Source organism: Chiloscyllium plagiosum, chromosome 12 (genome assembly GCF_004010195.1).
Source record: "Chiloscyllium plagiosum isolate BGI_BamShark_2017 chromosome 12, ASM401019v2, whole genome shotgun sequence".
Taxonomy (NCBI): domain Eukaryota; kingdom Metazoa; phylum Chordata; class Chondrichthyes; order Orectolobiformes; family Hemiscylliidae; genus Chiloscyllium; species Chiloscyllium plagiosum.
Genome location: NC_057721.1, coordinates 9,932,342 through 9,954,566, shown reverse-complemented (window position 1 = coordinate 9,954,566; position 22,225 = coordinate 9,932,342). Strand labels below are relative to the sequence as shown.

Sequence of the window (22,225 nt, the reverse complement as noted above, 5' to 3'; positions counted from 1 at the left end):
CACGGCGACTGTCACTGAAACTAGCTTTTTTTCCAGATTTATTAACTGAATTGAAACTTGATCAGCCACTGCGATGAGATTTGAACCCATGCCTCCAAAGAAAGGTTATGGTCCTCCAAATGAAGAGTGCCATGACATCACCATTGCCATCAGTGCATTCAGTCCAGGAGTTGGGAGGTCATGTTCTGACTGTACAGGACATTGGTTAATTCACTTTTGGAATACTGCCTTCAATTCTGGTCTCCCTCCTATAGGAAAGATGTTGTGAAACTTCAAAGGGTTCAGAAAGGATTTACAAGGATGTTGCCAGGGTTGGAGGATTTGAGCTATAGGGAGAGACTGAACAGGCTGGGGCTGTTTTTCCCTGGAGCATTGGAGGCTATAGGGTGACCTAATAAAAGTTTATAAAATCATGAGGGGCATGGCTAGGATAAGTAGACAAAGTCTTTTCCCCAGCGTAGGGGAGTCTAACACTAGAGGGCATAGGATTAGGGTGAGAGGGGAAAGATTTAAAAGGGACCGAAGAGGTAACTTTTCACGCAGAGGGTGGTGCGTGTATGGAATGAGCTGTTAGGGGAAGTGGTGGAAGCTGGTACAATTGCAGCATTTAAAAGGCATCTGGATGGGTATATGAATAGGAAGGGTTTAGCGGCCAAATACTGGCAAATGGCACTAGATTAATTTAGGGTATCTGGTCAGTATGGACGTGTTGGACCGAAGGGTCTGTTTCTGTGCTGTACAGCTCTCCAACTCTATCATTCTCTCCCTGCCACTTGCCTGTGACAGTGAGGCCATAGAGGCAGAACTATCAGAAACAGCTTTTATCAATGCCCCTGGTTCAATACCATAGCAGGTACACTGAGATGGTTCAATGGCACCCAAAGTGGCAAAACAAATCTTGCAATATATCAGGAATCTGAACTTTCGGGAAGAATGTAACAATGTTGAGACTCAAGTGACACTCAATCTAAAGGTCTGGTCAGCATCTGGAACCAAGAAGGAACTTGGTGGTACAATCATTAACAGTGAAAGGGGCTCGGCTTCCTCCCCAAAATTCATCCAATTCTGCACCCCCGACCCAGCTCCACATTCCACCCGATTACCTCAGATATATCCAGCCATTGTATCCCGACCGGAAGGAAGGTAGTTGAAAGCATGTTTCCCCTGTGGAAATTTGAATTGGGATACAGAGGCAGCAGAGAGTTGGTGAGATCCAGGCTTTGCCCTCTCCACCACGAACCGGGAATGATCTGCCACTTCCCTCCTCTTTGCCTGCCAGCTGTTTGGGTTCTTGGTTTTCAGACAGACACTCACAGATTGTTATTATTATATCTGGAAATCTTGTTATTCAATAACCACGGGTTCAAGGAAATGTTACCAGGCTGCAAATTCACGCTTTAACAGTCATTTGGATTCGGGCCAACACAAATTAGCACTTGTGAGCTTTACAGAGTCAGAAATTGCGCTCAGTGAGAAATCAGATTGCAAAAGACACCAGGTGCCATTTATTATCCAGCAATTGTATAAATGTTATAAAAGGTAGTCTATTAATCACATAGTCTATGATGTGGTTCCAATTTTCTTAAAAGCTTTATGTATTGCTTCTTTTAATGGCTGACAAAAATATCCAATATATAATTTCTTTCTTCAATGTTTCTAAAATATACCTACACAGAAACAGTCAGATTGTACAGTGCTTAAAGGGCCATTTGAGGGTACAAAAGATTTTCCCTTGTTTAAACAATTCTACAAGAATAGACTCCTGGTAGACTGAACAGGATTAATCTTAAAAATCACAGAACACCAGGATAAAGTCCAACAGGTTTATTTGGAAGCACTAGCTTTCGAAGCGCTGCTCCTTTGTCGGGTAACTAGTGATGAAGGAGCGGCACTCCGAAAGCTAGTACTTCCAACTAAACCTGTTGGACTTTATCCTGGTGTTCTGTGATTTTTAACTTTGTCCACTCCAGTCCAACACCAGCATCTCCAAATCAGGATTAATCTTGCCCTCATTGCTTCCAAATAAATGAGCAACACAGAGTAGAATAATGGGCAGACATTGGTGACGTTGGACCTCTCCCACTATCTAATATGGATTGAAAACCGAAAACAAGAGGCTAGTACTTCATCATTGTCATAGAATGTGAGGAAAATGTCACTGAAATGGTAACATTGTTGTTTTTGATCTTGATGTCTGATGTCCATTTCACCCATTTGAGGCGAGCATTACCATCCTCTGCCTTTCAGTGCAAATGTCTTCACTTTTCCAACAACTTTCAGAGGTGATTGAATTTTTTTTTCCACTGTTGCGGACTTTCATTTGTTTTATTCTGGGCAACTGTGTGAACTTCAGAGCTTTATGCAGGACGTTTATTTCAGCTGTACCCCTACCTTTTGACACATGTCCTTACAAGAAGCACTTTACTACCTCGAGTAAAGAGAAGGAAGTACAAAGGAACGGAAGGTAAACCAGATTACAACATAGCAGACAGCATTATTAATCTTGCAGCGCAGACAGAGGCAACAACAGGAGGTAAAACTAAATTAAGCAGCAAATTTCTTTTATGATCTGGAATGCACTGCATGAACAGATGCCTTCTGTCAGGAAGCAGATACAAATGGGAGATGGATAAATAATTGTGAGGATTATGTGGCCAGAGCAAGGAATGGGTCTAATTGTATCCATTCTGCCAATGAGCTAGTCTAGGCTTAATGGCCCGAATGGTTTTCTTGCATATTGAATTATTTTACCTTTCTATGAAGCAGACTTAAGAGAGCTGGATCACTTGGACTTGGGGATTGCCTATAGCTCTTGGGTCTTCGGAATCCTTCAAAATTTAATTGCATGTTTTTGCTGTCTGATTATATATATTCTTCTCTTAATTGAGGAGATGAATGTGTTTTGATCGGCTTTATTAATCAGTTAAAAGGATTCTTTGCCACTGCAGCACGAAATCACCATCAATTACACAGGCAGGCTTCCTGTGCAACAAAGCAACTCGTTAGGTCTTGAATGAGGCAACAACTGGTTGGCAGGTAGCAATTTGCCAAACCCTTGGGGGCATTCCCTCAGCCGTGTTGCACCCATTTTACAAGCTTCGAATTGACACCAGGACAACCACGGAGCAGATCAGCTCTGTGCAGGCATTTGGGCGGATGCCAAATCTGTCAGGCCCGGTGAGGTTAACTGGTATGAGTGCACACATTTCCGACCTGGATTCTGAAACACGGTTGGAATGTCCCTGGATATGGAATGGATTAGCCAGTGGTCCTTAAATGGTTTGGAAATGTTTGTGGAACAGTACAAAAGTTTGGAAAGATTCGCAGGCTGATGAACTGTTTGACAGTCTGTGAACACTTATTCCCTTATCGTAACTATCGTCGTACAAGCCAATATCTCTTCTGCACAGCAGCAGGCTTTTATGGGTTTCCAAGGCTCATGCAATGAGCTGAAACCACCAACATCCACAGTTGGAACTATCCACTAGTTGTCAACTTAGAATTCAGAGCCAGAGCTGCAGTCTGCATCCAGTGGAATCAATCCTGTCCCTTCTATCTCAGAGGTGGGAATGATACCATTGAGCCAAAGGCTGAAAACCTGGGGCTTACTTTTCTGTAATTTATGCATCTACAGTTTTATACATTTACACCAAGCATTGCCTTATTATCTCATTGCTTTACAGAGGTATTTACAGAACATCAGACTTGATGATTCACATTAGATTTCCCAAGTGTTTTTATTTGCTGTGACTTAATGGTAGCACTCTTGCTCCTGAGTCAATGGGTTCAATTCCCACACTGGAGACTTGAGTGCTTAGTCAAAGCTGAATGCCAAATGTAGTGTAGAGGGAGTGCGACACTGTCATTGCATAGTTGCCATCAGTGAATCTAAGACCTAACTGCCCCCTTATCCAAATGAATTCTTCATGTTGTCCCTCAACCAACACCTGAAACAGATAAGCTGATAATTTATGACAGGAGTTCCTCCACGTAACATGGCCACTATATCCTGCTTTACACTCCGAAAGAACTCAGTTGATTGGAATGCTCCATTGGATACCCTGAGATAGTGAAAGGCCATATGTGAATAAAAGTTTTTCATTACTCATATGCAGTGAGTATGCATCAGAGAGACACAGAGCAAGAGCCTGAGACGTCCCCTTCACTAAGTTCAAGGGTTGGAAACCCCAGTGTTCAAATGGAGCCTCAACCGTTCAAGTTACCTTAGAGTTTACAAAGAGTTAGTTACGTTACCCTAATATAAAACACTGAAAGGGTCTAGTCTGTCAATGGGATTGTTTATTTCAAACCAGAAATTAAACTGACTAAAAAATAAACTGGAAGTCTTTCATTTAGTATCAGTATCAGGCAAGAATGAGGAGACTATCATAGTCTTATATTGTCTGCTTCTTGGTAACCTAGTTTTGATTCACTTTTGAGTAAACTGTGAAAGAGATAAGTTCTTCACAAGTTAAGGGAACTAAGGCTTTGACTTAACGTGTAGGTTTGTGTCAAAAAGTAGAATGGCCAATCTGTTCATTGTTTTGGACTGGGGCTTGTTTTAAGTGATGTTTGGGGATGTGGGCATTGCTGGTAAGGCCATTATTTGTCTCTGATTCCTAACTGCCCTGACAATGATGGCAGTGAGCTGCCTTCCTCACACACTGCTGTCTCTCTGATGCAGACAGAGCACTGGATGGTTGTAGAGCGTGTTCCAGAATGTTAATTCAGTGGCGATGAAGGAAACAACATCCTTCCACATCAGGGCAGTATATGGCGTGGAGGTGAAATTGCAGGTGGCGGCATTGCCATGCCTCTGCTGCTCCTGCCCTTCTAGATGGTGGAGGTCACAGGTTTGAAAAGTGCTGTCAAAGGAATCTTGGTGAATTGCTGCTATGCATCGTGCACATGATATACACTGCTACCACTGGCAGTCAGTAGTGGAGGGTGTGAGTACTCAAGGAGGTGTATGAGATGCTAATGAGTGGCTGCTTTGTCCTAAGTGACTTTGAGTTTCTTGAGTGTTTTGGAGCTGCACCCACCCAGACAAGTGGGGAATGTTCCAACATACTTCTGATGGAATATTTCCCACTTGTGCCTGTGGATAGTGGACAGGCTTTCAGGAGTCAGGAGGTGAGTTACTCACTGCAGGATCCTGAGCCTCTGGATTGTTCTTATAGCCACAGTATTTTTATGGCTGGTCCAGTTCAGTCAATGGTAACTCCTAGAGTGTTGCTACTGGGGCATTTAGTGATGGTAATGCCACTGAGTGTCAAAGGGTGATAGTTAGATACTTTCTTGTTGGAGATGGCCATTGTCTGGCATTGGTGTGGGCCAAATGTTGTCCAGCCTAAGCCATTATCCAGATCTGGTTGCAATTGAACATGGACTGCTTCAGTATCTGAGGAGTCGCTAATGGTGCTGAACATCGTGCAATCATCAGGGAACATCCCCACTCTGACCTTATGATGAAGGGAAAACCATTCATGAAGCAGCTAAGGTGATTGGGCCTAGGACACTAGTGTGAGAAACCCCTGCAGAGATGTCCGGGAGCTGAGGTGACCGATCTCCAACTACCACAACCACCTTCCTGTGTGTCAGGTATGACTGCATCCAGTGGAGATTATGCCCCCTCCCCCCTTCCGATACCCATTGTTTCCAGTTTTGCTTGGCTTCCTAATGCCACACTCGATCAATTGTGGTCTTGATGTCAAGGGCAGTCACTCTCACCTCACCAGACCATTTCAGGTTATAATCTTGAAATATTATGAATCCATGATGTAGGTAATAAGTGATGTACAAGCTACCATTGTCTGGTATAGAAATTGAATCTTGCCACCAGGTCTTCTCCACCTTTGAGGAACACTTCCAAGTAGTGGCATTGCCTGTTCTCCACACATTCAATAATTCATTATTCATACCACTGATAACATTGAAGGTATTTGGACAAAATGTAATCCTTGCAGTCCCTTCTTACCTATTTCCAGGTTTTGATCGTGGCTTGCCTATTCTTTCTGAATCTTCTAAAGGGCTTAAAATTAAACAAATATAAAGAGATGAATAAAAATATAATTTTAAAACAGAATTCTTGGTGTTTACTATTCATGCATTCACAAATCACGTAAAACTAGTACAGATCACTATTTTGTTTAATAAAGCTACCATTGTTTGAAACATACTCTGTATGGTTGCAAATCGTTCTAGATAATTAAAAACTGGTGTGTTCCCCCAGCTAATGGAAGCTCAGATAATTAAATCCTGTTTTCAATATCAAATGTGGAAATGTAAGAAGGTAGAATGTGAAGTGAAAATTACATCAAATTTATGGACACATTCACATTGCAAATGGCTTTCCAATTTCTCTGAGGCTGCCCCTCATTGTCAAGGATGACTGGCTTCTATACTATGACGGGGTTTGTGAGGGTGTGAAGGTGTCTTGAAGTTTTTTCTCTGGCGTGATAAAGTGCGGAGTATAGCGCTGGTTTTGGCAGTCTTGAGTCAGGCATCCGGATGACATAGGTAAAAACAATGACTGCAGATGCTGGAAACCAGATTCTGGATTAGTGGTGCTGGAAGAGCACAGCAGTTCAGGCAGCATCCAAGGAGCTTCGAAATCGACGTTTTGGGCAAAAGCCCCTCATCAGGAATAAAGCTGATGAAAGTCTTTTGCCCGAAATGTCGATTTTGAAGCTCCTTGATGCTGCCTTGAACTGCTGTGCTCTTCCAGCACCACTAATCCAGAATCCAGATGACATAGCCCACTGAATGGAACTGCTCCAGATGGTCAACGTTTGATCCTGGGAATGTTGGCTCAAGCAACAACACTGGCGACGGGATGCCATTCAATCTGGAGGACTTTGTGAAAGCAGAGAGTTGGCGGTACCTCTCCACGATTTGAGCTACTTGTAGGTAGTGCATTTCTCTGAGCCACGTCGATGGTGAATAGTGTTCTGAAAACCATTGGCTCAATTCTGGGTTAGGTATTCAAATACTGTCTTCCTCGGGCGATTGAAGAATGCACTGGCACTTTAAAGCTGGTGTTGTACGTCGGTGCCGTTGTCTGTCCTTGTTGACATTAGGATCCCAAGGTATTGAAAGTCTCCAAGACCTCGTCATGAATTTTACTGATGGGTTGGTTGTGGGGTGGGGGTGAGGGTGGGGGCAGTTAAGTTGGTAGAGGATTTCTGCTGAATGAATACTTGGTGTACAGCCCAAGTGAAGACAGAGGCCAGTATCCCGTCACCAAGTCACCCTCTTTTTACACATGGAGAGACCTGGATTCTGATCCAGCTGGCTCAGAGCCAGCTCTCAGAGTGAACAGAATCTCTGACACTCCTGTTGATATCTCTCAGCCAGGGCACCCTGATTGAACCAGATTAACAGCCCATATCAGGGAACTCATATTCTATGAGGTTCACTGGCTGACCCCGATACAATCACTACAGTGGCGACTTGTGCAGACACAAGTATTGTCTCTGTACTATATCACTGACAGAGGATGAGCTAAGCTTGGATGTGGCCTGCAGGCAGCAGTGATTGAACAGGTTCCTATTTGTTCTGTGGATTAACTCCATTCCAGCAGAGTACTGGTTGGTGAGGGGGGGCTGAGGTGCAGCGTTGCAGCAAGGATGTTTAAGAAGCATGCTGTTGGGATACACAGCCTTCTTCCACCTCAGTCTGAAGGTGAATGGGGTTTGTAGTGGATCTGATCTATGTAGTCTTGTGAAGCAGGCGGAGGAAAATGCCAAGTGTTTGGGGACAGCCGAAACAGAGTCAGATGCTCTTTAATCCCTCACAGTTAACAGTGCTGCAGGTCTTTGTGACGTCCAAAAAGGCCAGGGACAAGGGTTGCTGCTATCCGCTGCAGCAGTTGCCACAGAGTGAAGAACATGTCCATGTGCCCCCTAGAGGGCAGAATGCACATTGCAACTCTGGGAGTCAGTGATGTTTGGATTATAGAAACTGTATAGCGCAGAAAGAGGGCTCTGCTGTACAGTGGCCACATCCCTATCTGAGCCAAGGGACATGTGTTCAACTCTCACTCACTCCAGAGATGTGTCATTTGAAGTGCAGCTTCATATCTCCTTGAAAGTGGAGTTGCAGGAAATAGGATAGTGAAGAAGGCATTTGGTATGGATCCCTTTATTGGTCAGAGCATTGAGTATAGGAGTTGGGAGGTCATGTTGCGGCTGTATATGACATTGGTTAGGCCACTTTTGGAATACAGTATTCAATTCTAGTCACCGTCGTACTGGAAGGATGTTGTGAATCTTGTAAGGATTTACAAGGATGTTGCCAGGGTTGGAGGGCTTGAACTATAGGGAGAGGATAAATAGACTAGGGCTATTTTCTCTGGAACGTTGGAGGCTGAGAGGTGACCTTATAGAAGTTCATAAAAGCATGAGGGGCATGGATAGGGTGAATAGTCAAGGTTAGGGGAGTCCAAAACTAGAGGGCGTAAGTTGAAGATAGGAGGGGAAAGATTTAAAAGGGACCTAAGGAGGAACATTTTCAAACAGAAAGTGGTGCGTGTATGGAATGAGCTGCCAGAGGAAGCGGTGGAGACTGGGACAATTACAACATTTAAAAGGCATCTGGATTGATATATGAATAGGAAGGGTTTAGAGGGATATGGGCCAAATGCTGGCAAATCGGGCTAGATTAGGTTAGTCCCATTTGGTCGGATTGGACAAGTTGGGTTGAAGGGTCTGTTTCTGTGTTGTACAGCTCTATGATTCTATGACTCAATGTCTGAACAGGTTGACTAAAAATACCTACAGAGGCGACTTGGCCCATTGTGCATCCAAGGACACAGTCTAACCCCACTTTCCAGAATTTTGGTCTGTATCCCTGCAGGGTGTCTGAAGCACCAACTCTGCAGGGCCACCATCACTCCCAACGATTCCCCTCTGTGTAAAGGCATTCTCTTCAACTCCTACTATTGTAGCTGGCTTATGTGTATACCCTGATGTTCGCCACTCACCCCGAAGTTGATGAAGAATGGCAAAGGTCCATATAAACTAAAACTGAAGAGAAACAAAGAACTTAAACAGAAAGAAACTCATTATCTAATGCTGAGACTTGGATGATGATACATGACCATCCTGATATAACAACCATGTGGCTCAGACTGGAACCGGTTTTATACTATTCATGGCAGTGTTCGAAAACAGACCCTGCCTTCCTTACACCTACAGTCTTATACCTTTCTCTCCAAACCACCTTAATTCCTGCTATTCTCCAGCTTTCTGTGTCCATTTGACCTTGAGTGATCTAGGGGTGAGTGGCGAACATCAGGGTATACACATAAGCCAGCTACAATAGTAGGAGTTGAAGAGAATGCCTTTACACAGAGGGGAATCGTTGGGAGTGATGGTGGCCCTGCAGAGTTGGTGCTTCAGACACCCTGCAGGGATACAGACCAAAATTCTGGAAAGTGGGGTTAGACTGTGTCCTTGGATGCACAATGGGCCAAGATGCCTCTGTAGGTATTTTTAGTCAACCTGTTCAGACATTGAGTCATAGAATCATAGAGCTGTACAACACAGAAACAGACCCTTCAACCCAACTTGTCCAACCCGACCAAATGGGACTAACCTAATCTAGCCCCATTTGCCAGCATTTGGCCCATGGGGAAAAAAAATCAGAGGATTATGCGTCTCACCATCATTCCAAGCTGCACAGCACACCCCCTCGCTGTCACCCTTTGCCTCTTTACACTGATTCTGTGTCTGTTGAATTCTCCTCCTGCTTCCCATGGTGCTATGCTTATATGACTGGGTCAGCCATTAAGGTATGGACTGGTTAATCTGAAGAGCATTAGATCCAATCCAACTTCAGCTGAGTCATAGAGTCATAAAGATGCACAGCGCGGAAAAAGACACGAGAGTCATAGAGTCATAGAGATGTACAGCACAGAAACAGACCCTTTGGTCCAACTCATCCATGCTGACCAACATCCTAACCTAATCTAGTCCCACTTGCCAGGAGTTGGTCCATATCCCTCCAAACCCTTCCTATTCATATACCCATCCAATGCTGCAATTGTACCAGCCTCCACCACTTCTTCTGGCAACTCATTCCATACACACATCACCCTCTCCATGAAACAGGTGCCCTTACATCTCTTTTATATATTTCCCCTCTCACCCTAAACCTATGCCCTCTAGTTCTGAACTCATCCACCCCAGGGAAAGGCCTTTGGCTATTTATCCTATCTATGCCCCTCATGATTTTATAAACCTCTATAAGGTCACCCCTCAGCCTCCAATGCTCCAGGAAAAACAGCCCCAGCCTATTCAACCTCTCCCTGTAGATCAAATCATCCAACCCTGGCAACATCCTTGTAAATCTTTTCTGAACCCTTTCAGGCTCCACAACATCTTTCCGACAGGAAGGGGACCAGAATTGCACGCAATATTCCAACGGTGGTCTAACCAATGTCCTGTACAACTGCAACATGACCTCCCAACTCCTGTACTCAATACTCTGACCAATAAAGGAAAGCATACCAAACACCTTCTTCACTATCCGATCTACCTGCGACTCCACTTTCAAGGAGCTATGTACTCCAAGGTCTGCGACTCCACTTTCAAGGAGCTATGAACCTGTACTCCAAGGTCTCTTTGTTCAGCAACACTCCCTAGGACCTTACCATTAAGTGTATAAGTCCTGCTAAGATTTGCTTTTCCAAAATGCAGCCCCTCACATTTATCTGAATTAAACTCCATCTGCAACTCCTCAGCCCATTGGCCCATCTGATCTAGATCCCATTGTAGTCTGAGGTAACCTTCTTTGCTGTCCACTACACCTCCAATTTTGGTGTCAGCTAACTATACCTTCTATGTTCACATCCAAATCAGTTATAAAAATGATTAAAAGCAGTGGACCCAGCACCGATCCTTGTGGCACTCCACTGGTCCCAGGCCTCCAGTATGAAAAACAACCCTCCACCATAACCCTCTGTCTTCTACCTTTGAGCCAGTTCTGTATCCAAATGGCTAGTTCTCCCTGTATTCCATGAGATCTAACCTTGCTAACCAGTCTCCCATGGGGAACCTTGTCAAACACCTTACTGAAGTCGATATAGATCACGTCCACCGCTATGCCCTCATCAATCCCCTTTGTTACTTCTTCAAAAAAACTCAATCAAGTTTGTGAGACATGATTTCCCACGCATAATGCCATGTTGACTATCCAAGGAACAGGATGCTGCCTGACCTGCTGCGCTTTTCCAGCAACACATTTTCAGCTCTGATCTCCAGCATCTGCAGCCCTCACTTTCTCCTTTCCAAGTACATGTAAATTCTTTCCTCAGGTCTCCCTCCAACAACTTGTCCACGTCAACCAGATATCCTAACCTAATCTAGTCCCATTTGCCAGCACTTGGCCCATATCAGTCTAAACCCTTCCTATTCATATACCCATACTGATGCCTTTTAAATGTTGTAATTGTACCAGCCTCCACCACTTCCACTGGCAGCTCATTCCATACATTCACTACCCTCTGTTTCAAAAGGTTCCCCCTTAGGTCCCTTTTAAATTTGTCCCCTCTCACCCTAAACCTATGCCCTCTAGTGCTGGGCTCCCCTACCCCAGGGAAAAGACGTTGTCTGTTTATCCTATCCATGCCCCTCATGATTTTATAAATCTTTATAAGGTCACCCCTCAGCCTCCGATGCTCCAGGGAAAACAGCCCTAGCCTATTCAACCTCTCCCTATAGCTCAAGTCCTCCAACCCTGGCAAAATCCTTGTAAGTCCTTTCTGAACCCTTTCAAGTTTCACAACACCTTCCCTGTAGCAGGGAGACCAGAATTGCACGCAACATTCCAACAGTGGCCCAACCAATGTTCTGTACAGCCACAACATGACCTCCCAACTCCTGTACTCAATTTTGAGGATTTCCTGTTACACCCTGGTGGCCCTGCCCACTGTCCTCGATGTGGCTGCGGGGTGGGGGATGAGATTGTCACACATCTCCTTCTGGAATGTGCCTTTGCAAAGAAGGTCTGGAGAGAGATGCAGTGGTTCTTGTCGATGCTCACCCCAAGCAGATCCGTGACACAGGACTGTGTGCTCTTTGGTCTGTTCCCCAGGATGCACACCGAAACAAACATTGACTGCGCCTGGAGGACCATCAACTCAGTGAAAGACGCTCTTTGGTCTGTCCGAAACTTGTTGGTCTTCCAGAGTAAGGAGTTGACCTGACTGAGTGTTGCACACTGGCACATTCCAAGCTCTAGGATTAGTGCTGAGGGACGGACTAAAGCTTGGGGCAGCTGCCGCCAAAGCGCAGTGGGGAAAGACCACCGTCTGAAGTCTTCCTGCTGAAGGTCAATGGGGTCCATTCAGTTATGAGACCCTCCTGATACCTCAAATGCCGGTAATTATAACCTTCGGTTTGTTTGGATAGAATCAAACTCCAATGTCTGTTTGTTTCCTTGAAATGCTACTGTACAGAACTGAACTGTGTTTGTGACAACTTACCTATATATATCCATTTTATGAATTGATTTGAAATTAAAGAGGAGGTTTCACTTCAGCTTTTAAATCCTGGAAATTAAAAGCTGCTGTCAGTAAAATAGAGCGTGAGTCATTTGAAATGTTGTTGGAAAGTAAACTGGATCACAAATGATCTTTAGGGAAGGAAGCTTGTGCCATATTAAGATTGGGCAAGCCGATTGGTTGAAGAAAGAATGGCGCTATCTTCTGAAGAGAGATGGGTGATAAATGCCATCCCTCTCACCGTCACCTACACGCCGAGAATGCTTCTTAAAAAACAAAGCTGAAAATGAAAAAATGCTCACAGAGAAAAGTACACACTTTAAAAACAGGATGTACGGAAACATTACAACATAGCATGTTTTTGGCACACTGGACACTTTTGTCAATCGGATGGGATTTGCTCGGATGGGTTGGCTGAGGATTTGAATTCCCACGCTGTCAGATTACTCTGTAACCTACTGGGAAGCAAAGCTGGGAGCTGTAATTAAAGGCAATTTGAGGACAGTTAACACAGTTTTGAAGTTCTTGAGTATAAGGTTTATTTCTGAGTAGTACAGGACACACCCATTATCCTGCGACGCTGTCAGTGTAAAATGTGCACAAACAATTTGCAATTCTGTCAACGCTGAGACAACATAGTCCTTAATACTGACTTGCATTTACTTGAGTGAGATTCTGAATCAGCAGCAGCATTCCTCTCCCTGAGTCAGAAACTGCTGGGTTCAATCACTGCTCCTGGCAGTTTCAGACAGTGCAAACCACAACCCTGACATTGAATTCTGAGTTTAGATGCTATGGGATTACGATGAGTGTGTGGTCACCCTTCACCCATCCTCCCCTCCCAGGGATGGCTACGGAATCCCATAAACCTCCCCACTCCCCATTGTGTAGGATTAATACCACACCCACCCCCACACCACCTGACAGAAAGGCAGTTACAACCTTAGAAGAAACATTCAAGTTGCAACCCATCGGGCTGTTAATCAGTCTGGAATCACTCCGATAATTCCAAGGCAAATCTGTGAAGATACAGTAACAACAGGGTGCATTCGAGTGCACAATATCCTTAATCGTCAATTAAATATGTTCTTTACTACTTGCATTGTCAAACTGCAGTGCAAAATGTGAATAGTCCGTCTTACCCAATTTAATTCGACTCTACTCAATTGTTTACTGAGGGATGATAAAATCCTGTATTACACTAACAGTCAGCAAAATCACAGATACTTAATGCAACCTTTTGGACTCCGTTCCTTAAATAGAGCACTATACCCAAAGATACTAAAATGTAGAGGGGTAATTGATTGACAAATGTGCCTGTGGAAGTGAATCGGACCAATAGCACATTTACAGCACAAACACCTATGTTTGTTTGTGTAAAACCTCTTTGAAAGTTCAAAAGCTATGTGTGTGTGTCTGAATAGACACTTTGTATTGAGAGACCGCTGCAAAAAAGAGATAATTAGCAGGTAAGGTATTTTCAAGAGACTTGTTTTGTGAATTGTCACAGACTGTCCCAATTTACCATACAGGAAAAGTTCAGAAGAAGAGACCAGACAGAACGAGAAAGTCTAGAAAGAACCAGAGGGCATAGGTTTCAAGTGAGAGGGGAGAGATACAAAAGGGACCAGAGAGGTAATTTTTCACACAGAGGGTGGTGAGCTTCTGGAATGGGCTGCCTACAGTAGTGGTCAAAATGTGTATAATTTTGGCATTTAAGAAACATTTAGACAAATACAGGGATGGGATAGCTATGGAGGAATATGGACCAACTAGAGGCAAATAGGGCTAGTTTAATTGTGAAAACTGGGTGGCATAGACAAGTTGGGCTGAAAGGTCTGATTTCACACTGTAGACCTCTATGACTCTATGAGACGTACCAGACTTGAAGTGTTCACGCTGTCTCTCTTTCTACAGATACTGCCAGACCAGCTGAGTTTCTCCAGCACTTTCTCTTTGGCTTATTGGAAAACTGGAGCATTGAGCTGAATAGATAGTGGAGTTGAGGTGAGTCCTGCAAGCAGCTGTTCACTTATACCTCAGGTAGGTCCCAGCAATGGATCATCTCTTTCATATAACATCAGTCTCAAAGGAGATGAATCATAGAATGGGACCAGGGTTTAATAATTTAACTAGATGGTGTCTTTTGTTCAGTTGTCTGAGAGTCACGTTGTTAAGAGACATTTTAGAAGTGTGGGAATATATTCCTGGATATGACGCCAAGGTGAAGCCTACTCATAAAGAGCACTGCACAGTTAAGAGTCAGTGTTAACATTGTCCCAAACAGACACACATGCATGCTGTACAGCAACATACACAAATGATTTATTTCAAGTCATACCTGTTGCTGTTTGATTTAGTCAATGGGATTGTCCAGACAGATTCCATCTCACTAATTAATGAATGAGTAAAGCAGTCTGCGGTGAAGTGAGTCCAATCAGAAACTTGCAAGGGAAGAAAACAACTCCTATTCCACAGCAATTTGTGACGCAAAACACAATGTGTAAGAATATTGTAAAAGCATTTAACAAGAGAGGGATGATTTCCATTCACTTCAACTCTTCAAAATTCAGTACAAATTTCTACATGAAACCGTACAATGGCTTAATATTTTCAAGCTCATTCAGAACTATTTGATTTATCACAACAAAGTTGAACATTCGTAGATCTTAACGAAACTTGGAAGCATTGTCAACTATGAGGAAAACTTTATATCAAAAAAGGATACTGTCACGTTTGTCGAGTGGGCAGATCATGGTTAATACTGAGATATGGGAAGTGATTCATTCACAGACATGGAGGATATGATTCTAAAGGGAGTGTAGGAGCAGAGCGTCTTGGATGGATATTTGCAGAAGTCATTGAAGATCGCAAGACAGGTTGAGAGAGCAGTAAATAAACATGCAGTATCCTGGGCTCTATCAGTCAGAGCATTGACTACGAAACTAAGAAGGTCATGTTAAAACACTGACATGGCCTCAACTGGAGTATGGTGTCCAATTCTGAGCAATGCACTTTGGGAAGGGTGTGAAGGCAAATGCAGAAAAGCGCCTTGGGAATGATTGCCGGAGCGAGGAATTTGATAGGGTTGCATTTTGGAATCAGCAAATATGGGAAACCGGATTACTTCAGATGGAATGTACACTGGCCAAATCGCATACCATTTCGTCATCCTACCAGTTCTTATAGTCTGAATCTTGAACCATTAATGCCGTTTACCTTTCTATAAAAATAAAGTCAGATTGTTTTTTTCAAAATGGCACGTTGTGACAGATTTCACCTTAAAGAGGCTCTCTCAATGGGTGTGCAGGTTGTAGCGTTGGGTCTGGTTGGCCGACCTCCTGATTTTGGGTCAACTTATTGAAATGCTCAGGAGACAGGGACTTCTGTGGGTGACCTTAACGCCCAGCCTTTGATCTTAACGCACAATGAACAAGGCTGCAAGTGAGGAGCAGAATCTCCAAAGACTTGCTGAGGAGGCCTAGGCACAGGGATGGGAACGGGCAAAGCCCACTGCGTTTGTTTTAAAAGAGTCACAGATTGAATGATTCCATCCCTGGGGTTCTCCCACCAGCCCCATGTCAGATTACAGTGGGAGCTCCGGAGGATCACTGCAAAAACTCTCAGTTGGCCAGCTGATACTTGGATGCACCAGAGGACTCACCTAGTGAGAGCGAGGTTCAGCTAAAGACCCCATTGATGAGATCATCGACTGAGTTCACAAAATGTGGAGGGAAAGGCATCATGAACGTTAGAATCACAGAGTCATACAGCATGGAAACATGGCCCAACTGGTCCGTGCTGACCAGCTTTCCCAATCTGAACTAGTCCCATGTGCCTGCATTCAGCCCATATCCCTCTAAACCTTTCCTATTCATGTATTTGTCCAAATATCTTTTAAATGTTGTAATTGTACCAGCCTCTATTACCTCCTCTGGCAGCCTGCACCCACCTGTGTGTGAAAATGTTGCCCCTTAGGTCCCTTTTAAATCTTTCATCTCTCACATTAAACTTATGCCCCTATTTTTTTATTCCCCTACCCTGGGAAAAAGACCTTGGCTGTTCACCTTACTTATGCCCCTCACAATATTATAAATTTCTATAAAGTCACCCCTAATTCTCTGAACTGCAGGGAAAAAAAGTCCCAGTCTGTCCAGCCTCTCCTCGTAACTCAAACTCTCCAGTCTCAGTAACATCCTTTTAAAACCTTTCTGCACCCTTTCCAGTTCAATAACATCCTTCCTATAGCAGGTTGGTCCCTTTAAAATGGCAAAGCACTTTATTATAATACTGGGGATGGAGGTGGAAAGAGCCCCCAACTGTTAATAGCAACACCCCCAACCTCACACCCCATCACTCCCACACCTCTCACGGCCACCATCAACTGAAGTCCTTGAGCAGTTAACCCCCACGTCTGGGGTGAACACTGCTGGGATGGGGTGGTGAGGAGTGTAGACATTAGATGGCAGGCAGGGATGCCACACAGTGTTCAAGATACAATGCTGTCCTCACTACAATGACCATCTCATCTGATCACTATGGTATCACGGTGGCTCAGTGGTTAGCACTGCTGCCTCACAGCGCCAGAGCCCCGGGTTCAATTCCCGCCTCGGGCAACTGTCTGTGTAGAGTTTGCACATTCTGCCCGTGTCTGTGTGGGTTCCCTCTGGATGCTCCAGTTTCCTCCCACAAAGATGTGCAGGTTAGGTGAATTGGTCATGCTATGTTGCCCTATAGTGTTAGGTGTAGGGGAATGGGTCTGGGTGGGTTGCTCTTCAGAGGGCCAGTGTGGACTTGTTGGGCCGAAGGGCCTGTGTCCACACTGTAGGGAATCTAATCTATTCAAACCAGGAAAGCTTGCTGTCAAACAGTCACCGTCTACCGAGATCACAGTTTTCTTGATTTTCAAACTCCATCAGTTCATCTCCAACAGACCAAGCCATGTGTTGAGCAAACCCCCCAGTGGTGGGACGTTTTATGTTGAGGGCAGTGCACAAACTATAACATATCAGAGAGTTTCCATTACAATCTCCGTCTGCCCTGATGTCAATAGAGGTCATAGAGTCCCAGGTCAATTTAGAGGGCATTCAGGTTAACGCCAACCACACTGTGTAGCACCGTGTCATCAGTTCAGGTCAAACCCAGTGATGCTGATTGACTGGGGTGTGATTCAGTGAGTTTTACCATGTCAAGCTGTTGTTTGGCTGCTCTGTGGGACAGCTCTCCCAATTTCAGCACTTAGTCCCCAGGTGTTAGTGTGTGGTCTTTGCGGGGTCGAGACCGCAGGCTGTTCCTCTACCATTTCCAGGGCCCAGCTCAAAGCCTGGTGGTTCATCCAGTTTTATTCTTTTCCAAACGCTCACCTGTGCTTTGGATCCAGCTGTTCAGCCATTTCAGAGAGCATTTAAGAGACAACTGCATTGCTGTGAGTCTGGAGTCACATGTAGGTCAAATGAGGTAAGGGCAGTGGGACCCTGAGGTGTTTTAACAATCCAGCAGGTTGATGGTTACCAGACCGGAGTTTTAATCCAAATCTATTAATTGATTGAATTCAAATTCTCTACTAGCTGCAGTGATGGATTTGAACTCAAATCCCAAACCATTAATCCAAATATCTGGATTACTGACCACAGTGACATTGCCACGTGTCTCTGTTCACCCTCAAATCCGAGACTAAAGCATTTAGCCTCAATAAAACCAATTACATAGGTATGTGGAGGGAGTTGGCAAAGGTAGAATAAGAAATTCAACTAAAAGGTATGAGGATAACTAAACAATGGGGAATGTTTAAAGAAATAATTCATAATTCTCAGTGAATATGCATTCGATTGCCCTCGCTAATGGCCTAGCAGCTATTCATTTCCACTCCTATCTCTGTCCAACTGTTTTGCTCTCTCTTTAGACTCTATCCCCACCTACTGTTTACTTCATATCCCTTCTCCCCACCCTATCTTCTGCATAAGAACCAACCTTTCTCGAGCCACTCATCAGTTCTGAGGAAGGGTCACAGGACGCAAGGCGTTAACTCTCTCTGCGGACGCTGCCAGACCTGCTGAGTTTTTCCAGCAACTTCTATTCTTCTTTCATTTTTACCAACATTGGCTTTTCAAATGAAAAACTGCAGTCAATTTCTCATGGCCAGAGTTTAACTAGCTTTCTCTGGATTATTCATAGAATCCTTACAGTGTGGGGAGAGGCCATTCAGCCCAGCAAGTTCAGCCCCAACCCTCCAAAGAGCATCCCATCCAGATCCATTCCCCTAACCTCCACATTCCTCAACACTATGGGCAATTTAGCTCAGGCAATCCATCCAACCTGCACATCCTGAGGGAGGAAACCGTAGCACCCAGACAGAACCCACACAGACACAGGGAGAATGTTCAAACTCCACACAGACAGTCGCCCAAGGCTGGAATCGAACCTGGAACCGTGAGGCAGCAATGCTAACCACTGAGCCACCATGTTGAGTTACATAACCAATTCAAGACTGTACCCTTCAACTCACGTCAGGAACTTGTTCCTTTCTGTAGCCCCCAGATGCTGAGCTCAATTCCCCCAATTGTATTTCTACACTCTTCTTTATCTGACTGGCTCTGGTATGTCTCCATGTGAAATGTTAAATATCTGTAATGGGCAACTTCCAACTGAGATGTCAGAGGAGCTCAGATAAAAATATATTTCATAACGTTAAACAACTTTATACTTCAAAGCTGACGTTAGTGCAGTTCTGCAACAATCCGATAAAACAAAGTAAGAGAACTTAAATATTACACACCTGCGTTCTTTACCATCCATTACTATATGCCCTCACTGCGCCAAACGTTGGAAAACTTGCCAATCTGCACAGAACTCCAAGTTGTCACTTTATTACTGATTAATCACAGGTAGGTACCTCGAGCAGACACATTGTTTTAACCCAACATCTATTGTTTGTTGCAGAGTTACATCCTCAAGCGCTCCGGATAACAGCTTCACGAGCAAACACAGTCTGAGGAAAGCGGAGTTCCATCGATCTGTTTCGGTTGACGTTTCCAAGGAGATAGCCCTTGGTGTCCGGGAATAACACGGGGCTGATGCCTGCATTCCTCGAGCAGTGTCTCACGGATGCAAGAGCCTTGGAAGCGGCCATCGACACTGAGCCCCCTTCAGGGAGACACAGGGCTTACGGGATGAGTACAAAGTTGTGCCAGTGTCAGTGTGCAGGCTTTTGCCTATCGCTCCTTGGCTGGCTCTGCTCCTTGGCAGCGACGGTGCTGCCTCAGTGGCTGACCAAGAACAGCGACTTGCTGCAGAGCGAGATATTCTTTGTTGGCATGTGGGAAGCGTGTGTGGCCCAGGACGAGGGTCCAGTCCAGTGCAAAGCGTACGACAGCCTCCTGGGCCTGCCAGACGACATCCAGCTCACTCGGATTCTCATGTGCGTCTCCGTGGCGCTCGGTCTGTTGGCCTTACTCTTCTCCCTGTCCGGATTGGACTCCATCACCTGCTGCAGCGACCAGGAGACCACCAAGGGGAGATTAGCCGTCAGCGGGGGAGTGTCCTTCCTGCTCGCTGGAGTTACAACCCTCGCCCCGGTCTCCTACATGGCCCACCTGACCGTGGTCAACTTCTGGGATACCGCCGTCCCTGAGTTTGTGCCACGGTGGGAGTTTGGCCCGGCCTTGTTTGTCGGGTGGCTGGGTGGCTTCCTTCTCGTCTTCGGAGGTCTCCTGCTAATCACATCCCAGTGCTGCTTTCGCAAATCCGAGGGGAACCTCCAGCTGCAACCACTACCTGTGAAGAGAGCTCTGTGGCACAAAACAGAATATGTCTGATTGGAAAGGGGTCTCCTTTGGAAGACAATCCGCAGCAAATCGATCGCGTTAATTTGACCGACGTTTCTCTGAGCACCAAGTATGCAGAGATTAAAAAAAAAATCAATGTACTCTCTATCCCTCTTTGCTTTGCCTGGTATTTTGCATCATTTACCTGTTTTCCTTCACACCAGCTCCTCAACTAAGATTTTGGGTAACTGTGGCACAGTGTTAAACATTGCCACTTGGGGCATCTGATTGCCACCCTGGGCTGGCTACTATCCAGGATTTACCTGCAGTGACTTGAGGTGAGAACTAAACAGAGACAGAGCCATCCAGCACGGAAACTGACCCTTCGGTCCAACCAGTCCATGCCGACCATAAGCCCAATCAAAACTAGTCCCACCAGCCAGCGTTTGGCACATAGCCCTCCAAACCTTTCTTATTCATATACTTATCCAGATGCCTTTTAAATGTTGCAACTTGTACCCACATTCCCCACTTCCTCAGGCAGTTCACTCCACACATGAACCACTCTCTGTGCAAAAAAAGGTTGCCTCATGTCTTTTTAAAACCTCTCTCCTCTCACCTTAAAAACGTGCCCCTTAGTCTCAAAATCCCCCTCTGGGGAACCAGCAGATTACTACTCTAAAGGGTGTAGCACCCTAATCCAGTACCTGTACTAGAGTGCGTAAGGAACCAGCAGAGTGATTGTGGTGGAGTGGGTAGTGTCCCTAACTTTGGGTCAGAAGCTCTGGGTCAGGCTGCGGACGGTGTGTTGGTAACGTGGTTGTCAGCCCGTACAAACGCCAGAGAAAGGCCAGCCGCCCTTCCAGCAGGCAATGAGAGACTGCTGCGGTCTGTGAACCCACTGATACTCCACTGTGACTAACACCCTCTGAAAACTCAGCAGCTGAAAAGAGAGAGAGAGAGGGTGGGAAAGTACGTGCTCCATTACAGTGAATGCTTCAACTTCGCCCCATTTCACCGTTGCTCTCACAAGAGGTTGTTGACTGTGTTTTCTGTGCTGACAACACGGCAGAAATCCAAATCAAGATTGCACTTGGGAAAAATCCACTCATCCTGGTTCTCTTACGTCTGTTAACTGGAGCGAGCCATTAATCTTGAGTTTTAAAATTCCATGGACCTAGCCTCCATAGCCTGGTCAGGAGGGACAGCGATCCAGAACTCCACTGCCTTTTGTGTGAGAAGTCCTGCCTAATTTCACTCCTAAATGGACTGCCTTACTTTGATGGATGTTAACGTGGACAGGACTCGCCTCCATCTGAAGAAACGGTTTCCCTCCATCCAGCTTGATGCCAAAATTCAGCCGGAACTCATTTAATATCCGTCAATTCGGTCACATCTCAATCTTCTCCACACAGTGGAATACAAGCCCAGTTTACACTCACGGCTTCATCATTTAACTCTTTAAGCCCCAGTGGGATTCTGATGAATCTACCCTGAACCCCCACCTCTTGATGTACTTTTGCAGGAGAGGAAGAGCAGTCTTTAATTTGGTTCAAGGTGATTGTTTATTTAAAAGGCTATAAAGAGAGACTTATTTAAACAGTGGGGTTTGGATTAATGTCCTACTCTGTTAGTAAATGTAAGACCGAGTAAGGATTGACTCCACTGCTATCCTCCACCAATTGCCTTTCTAAAATAGAACATAGTAGCAGCTGTTAGTTGCCAAAAAGTGAAGGTTGAATGCTAAAATGGGGAGACAATTAGCTTCTTGAAAAATAATCATGGGAGCAGGTGCTGAACAATGCTGATGACACAAGGAGATAAATTCAGAAAGTAGGTCAGAGAAGGTGGAGGAGAGAAGGGCTGAAGAGGGTTTTAGGTGGAGGTTAAAATGGCCAAGCATGAGGAGATGCACCAGGGAGGGACACAGTGGAAAGCTGTTCCAACACAAACATTT

At 44.9% G+C, this 22,225-nt stretch overlaps 1 protein-coding gene across 2 annotated transcripts in view; it reads left to right on the top strand.

Moving 5' to 3' along the window:
* The window catches only part of LOC122554974 (putative claudin-24), an 82,909-nt gene extending 62,192 nt beyond the window's left edge, over positions 1-20,717 (top strand). The window contains exons 2-3 of one of the 2 annotated variants that reach the window (XM_043700451.1): positions 14,423-14,512; positions 19,445-20,717. In XM_043700451.1, the coding sequence (XP_043556386.1) occupies positions 19,579-20,319 (741 nt within the window). In that variant the 5' untranslated portion in view covers positions 14,423-14,512; positions 19,445-19,578 and the 3' untranslated portion in view covers positions 20,320-20,717. The remainder of the gene's footprint in view (positions 1-14,422; positions 14,513-19,444) is intronic. The other variant, XM_043700449.1, reaches the window with a different exon arrangement.
* Positions 20,718-22,225: the final 1,508 nt, after the last annotated feature.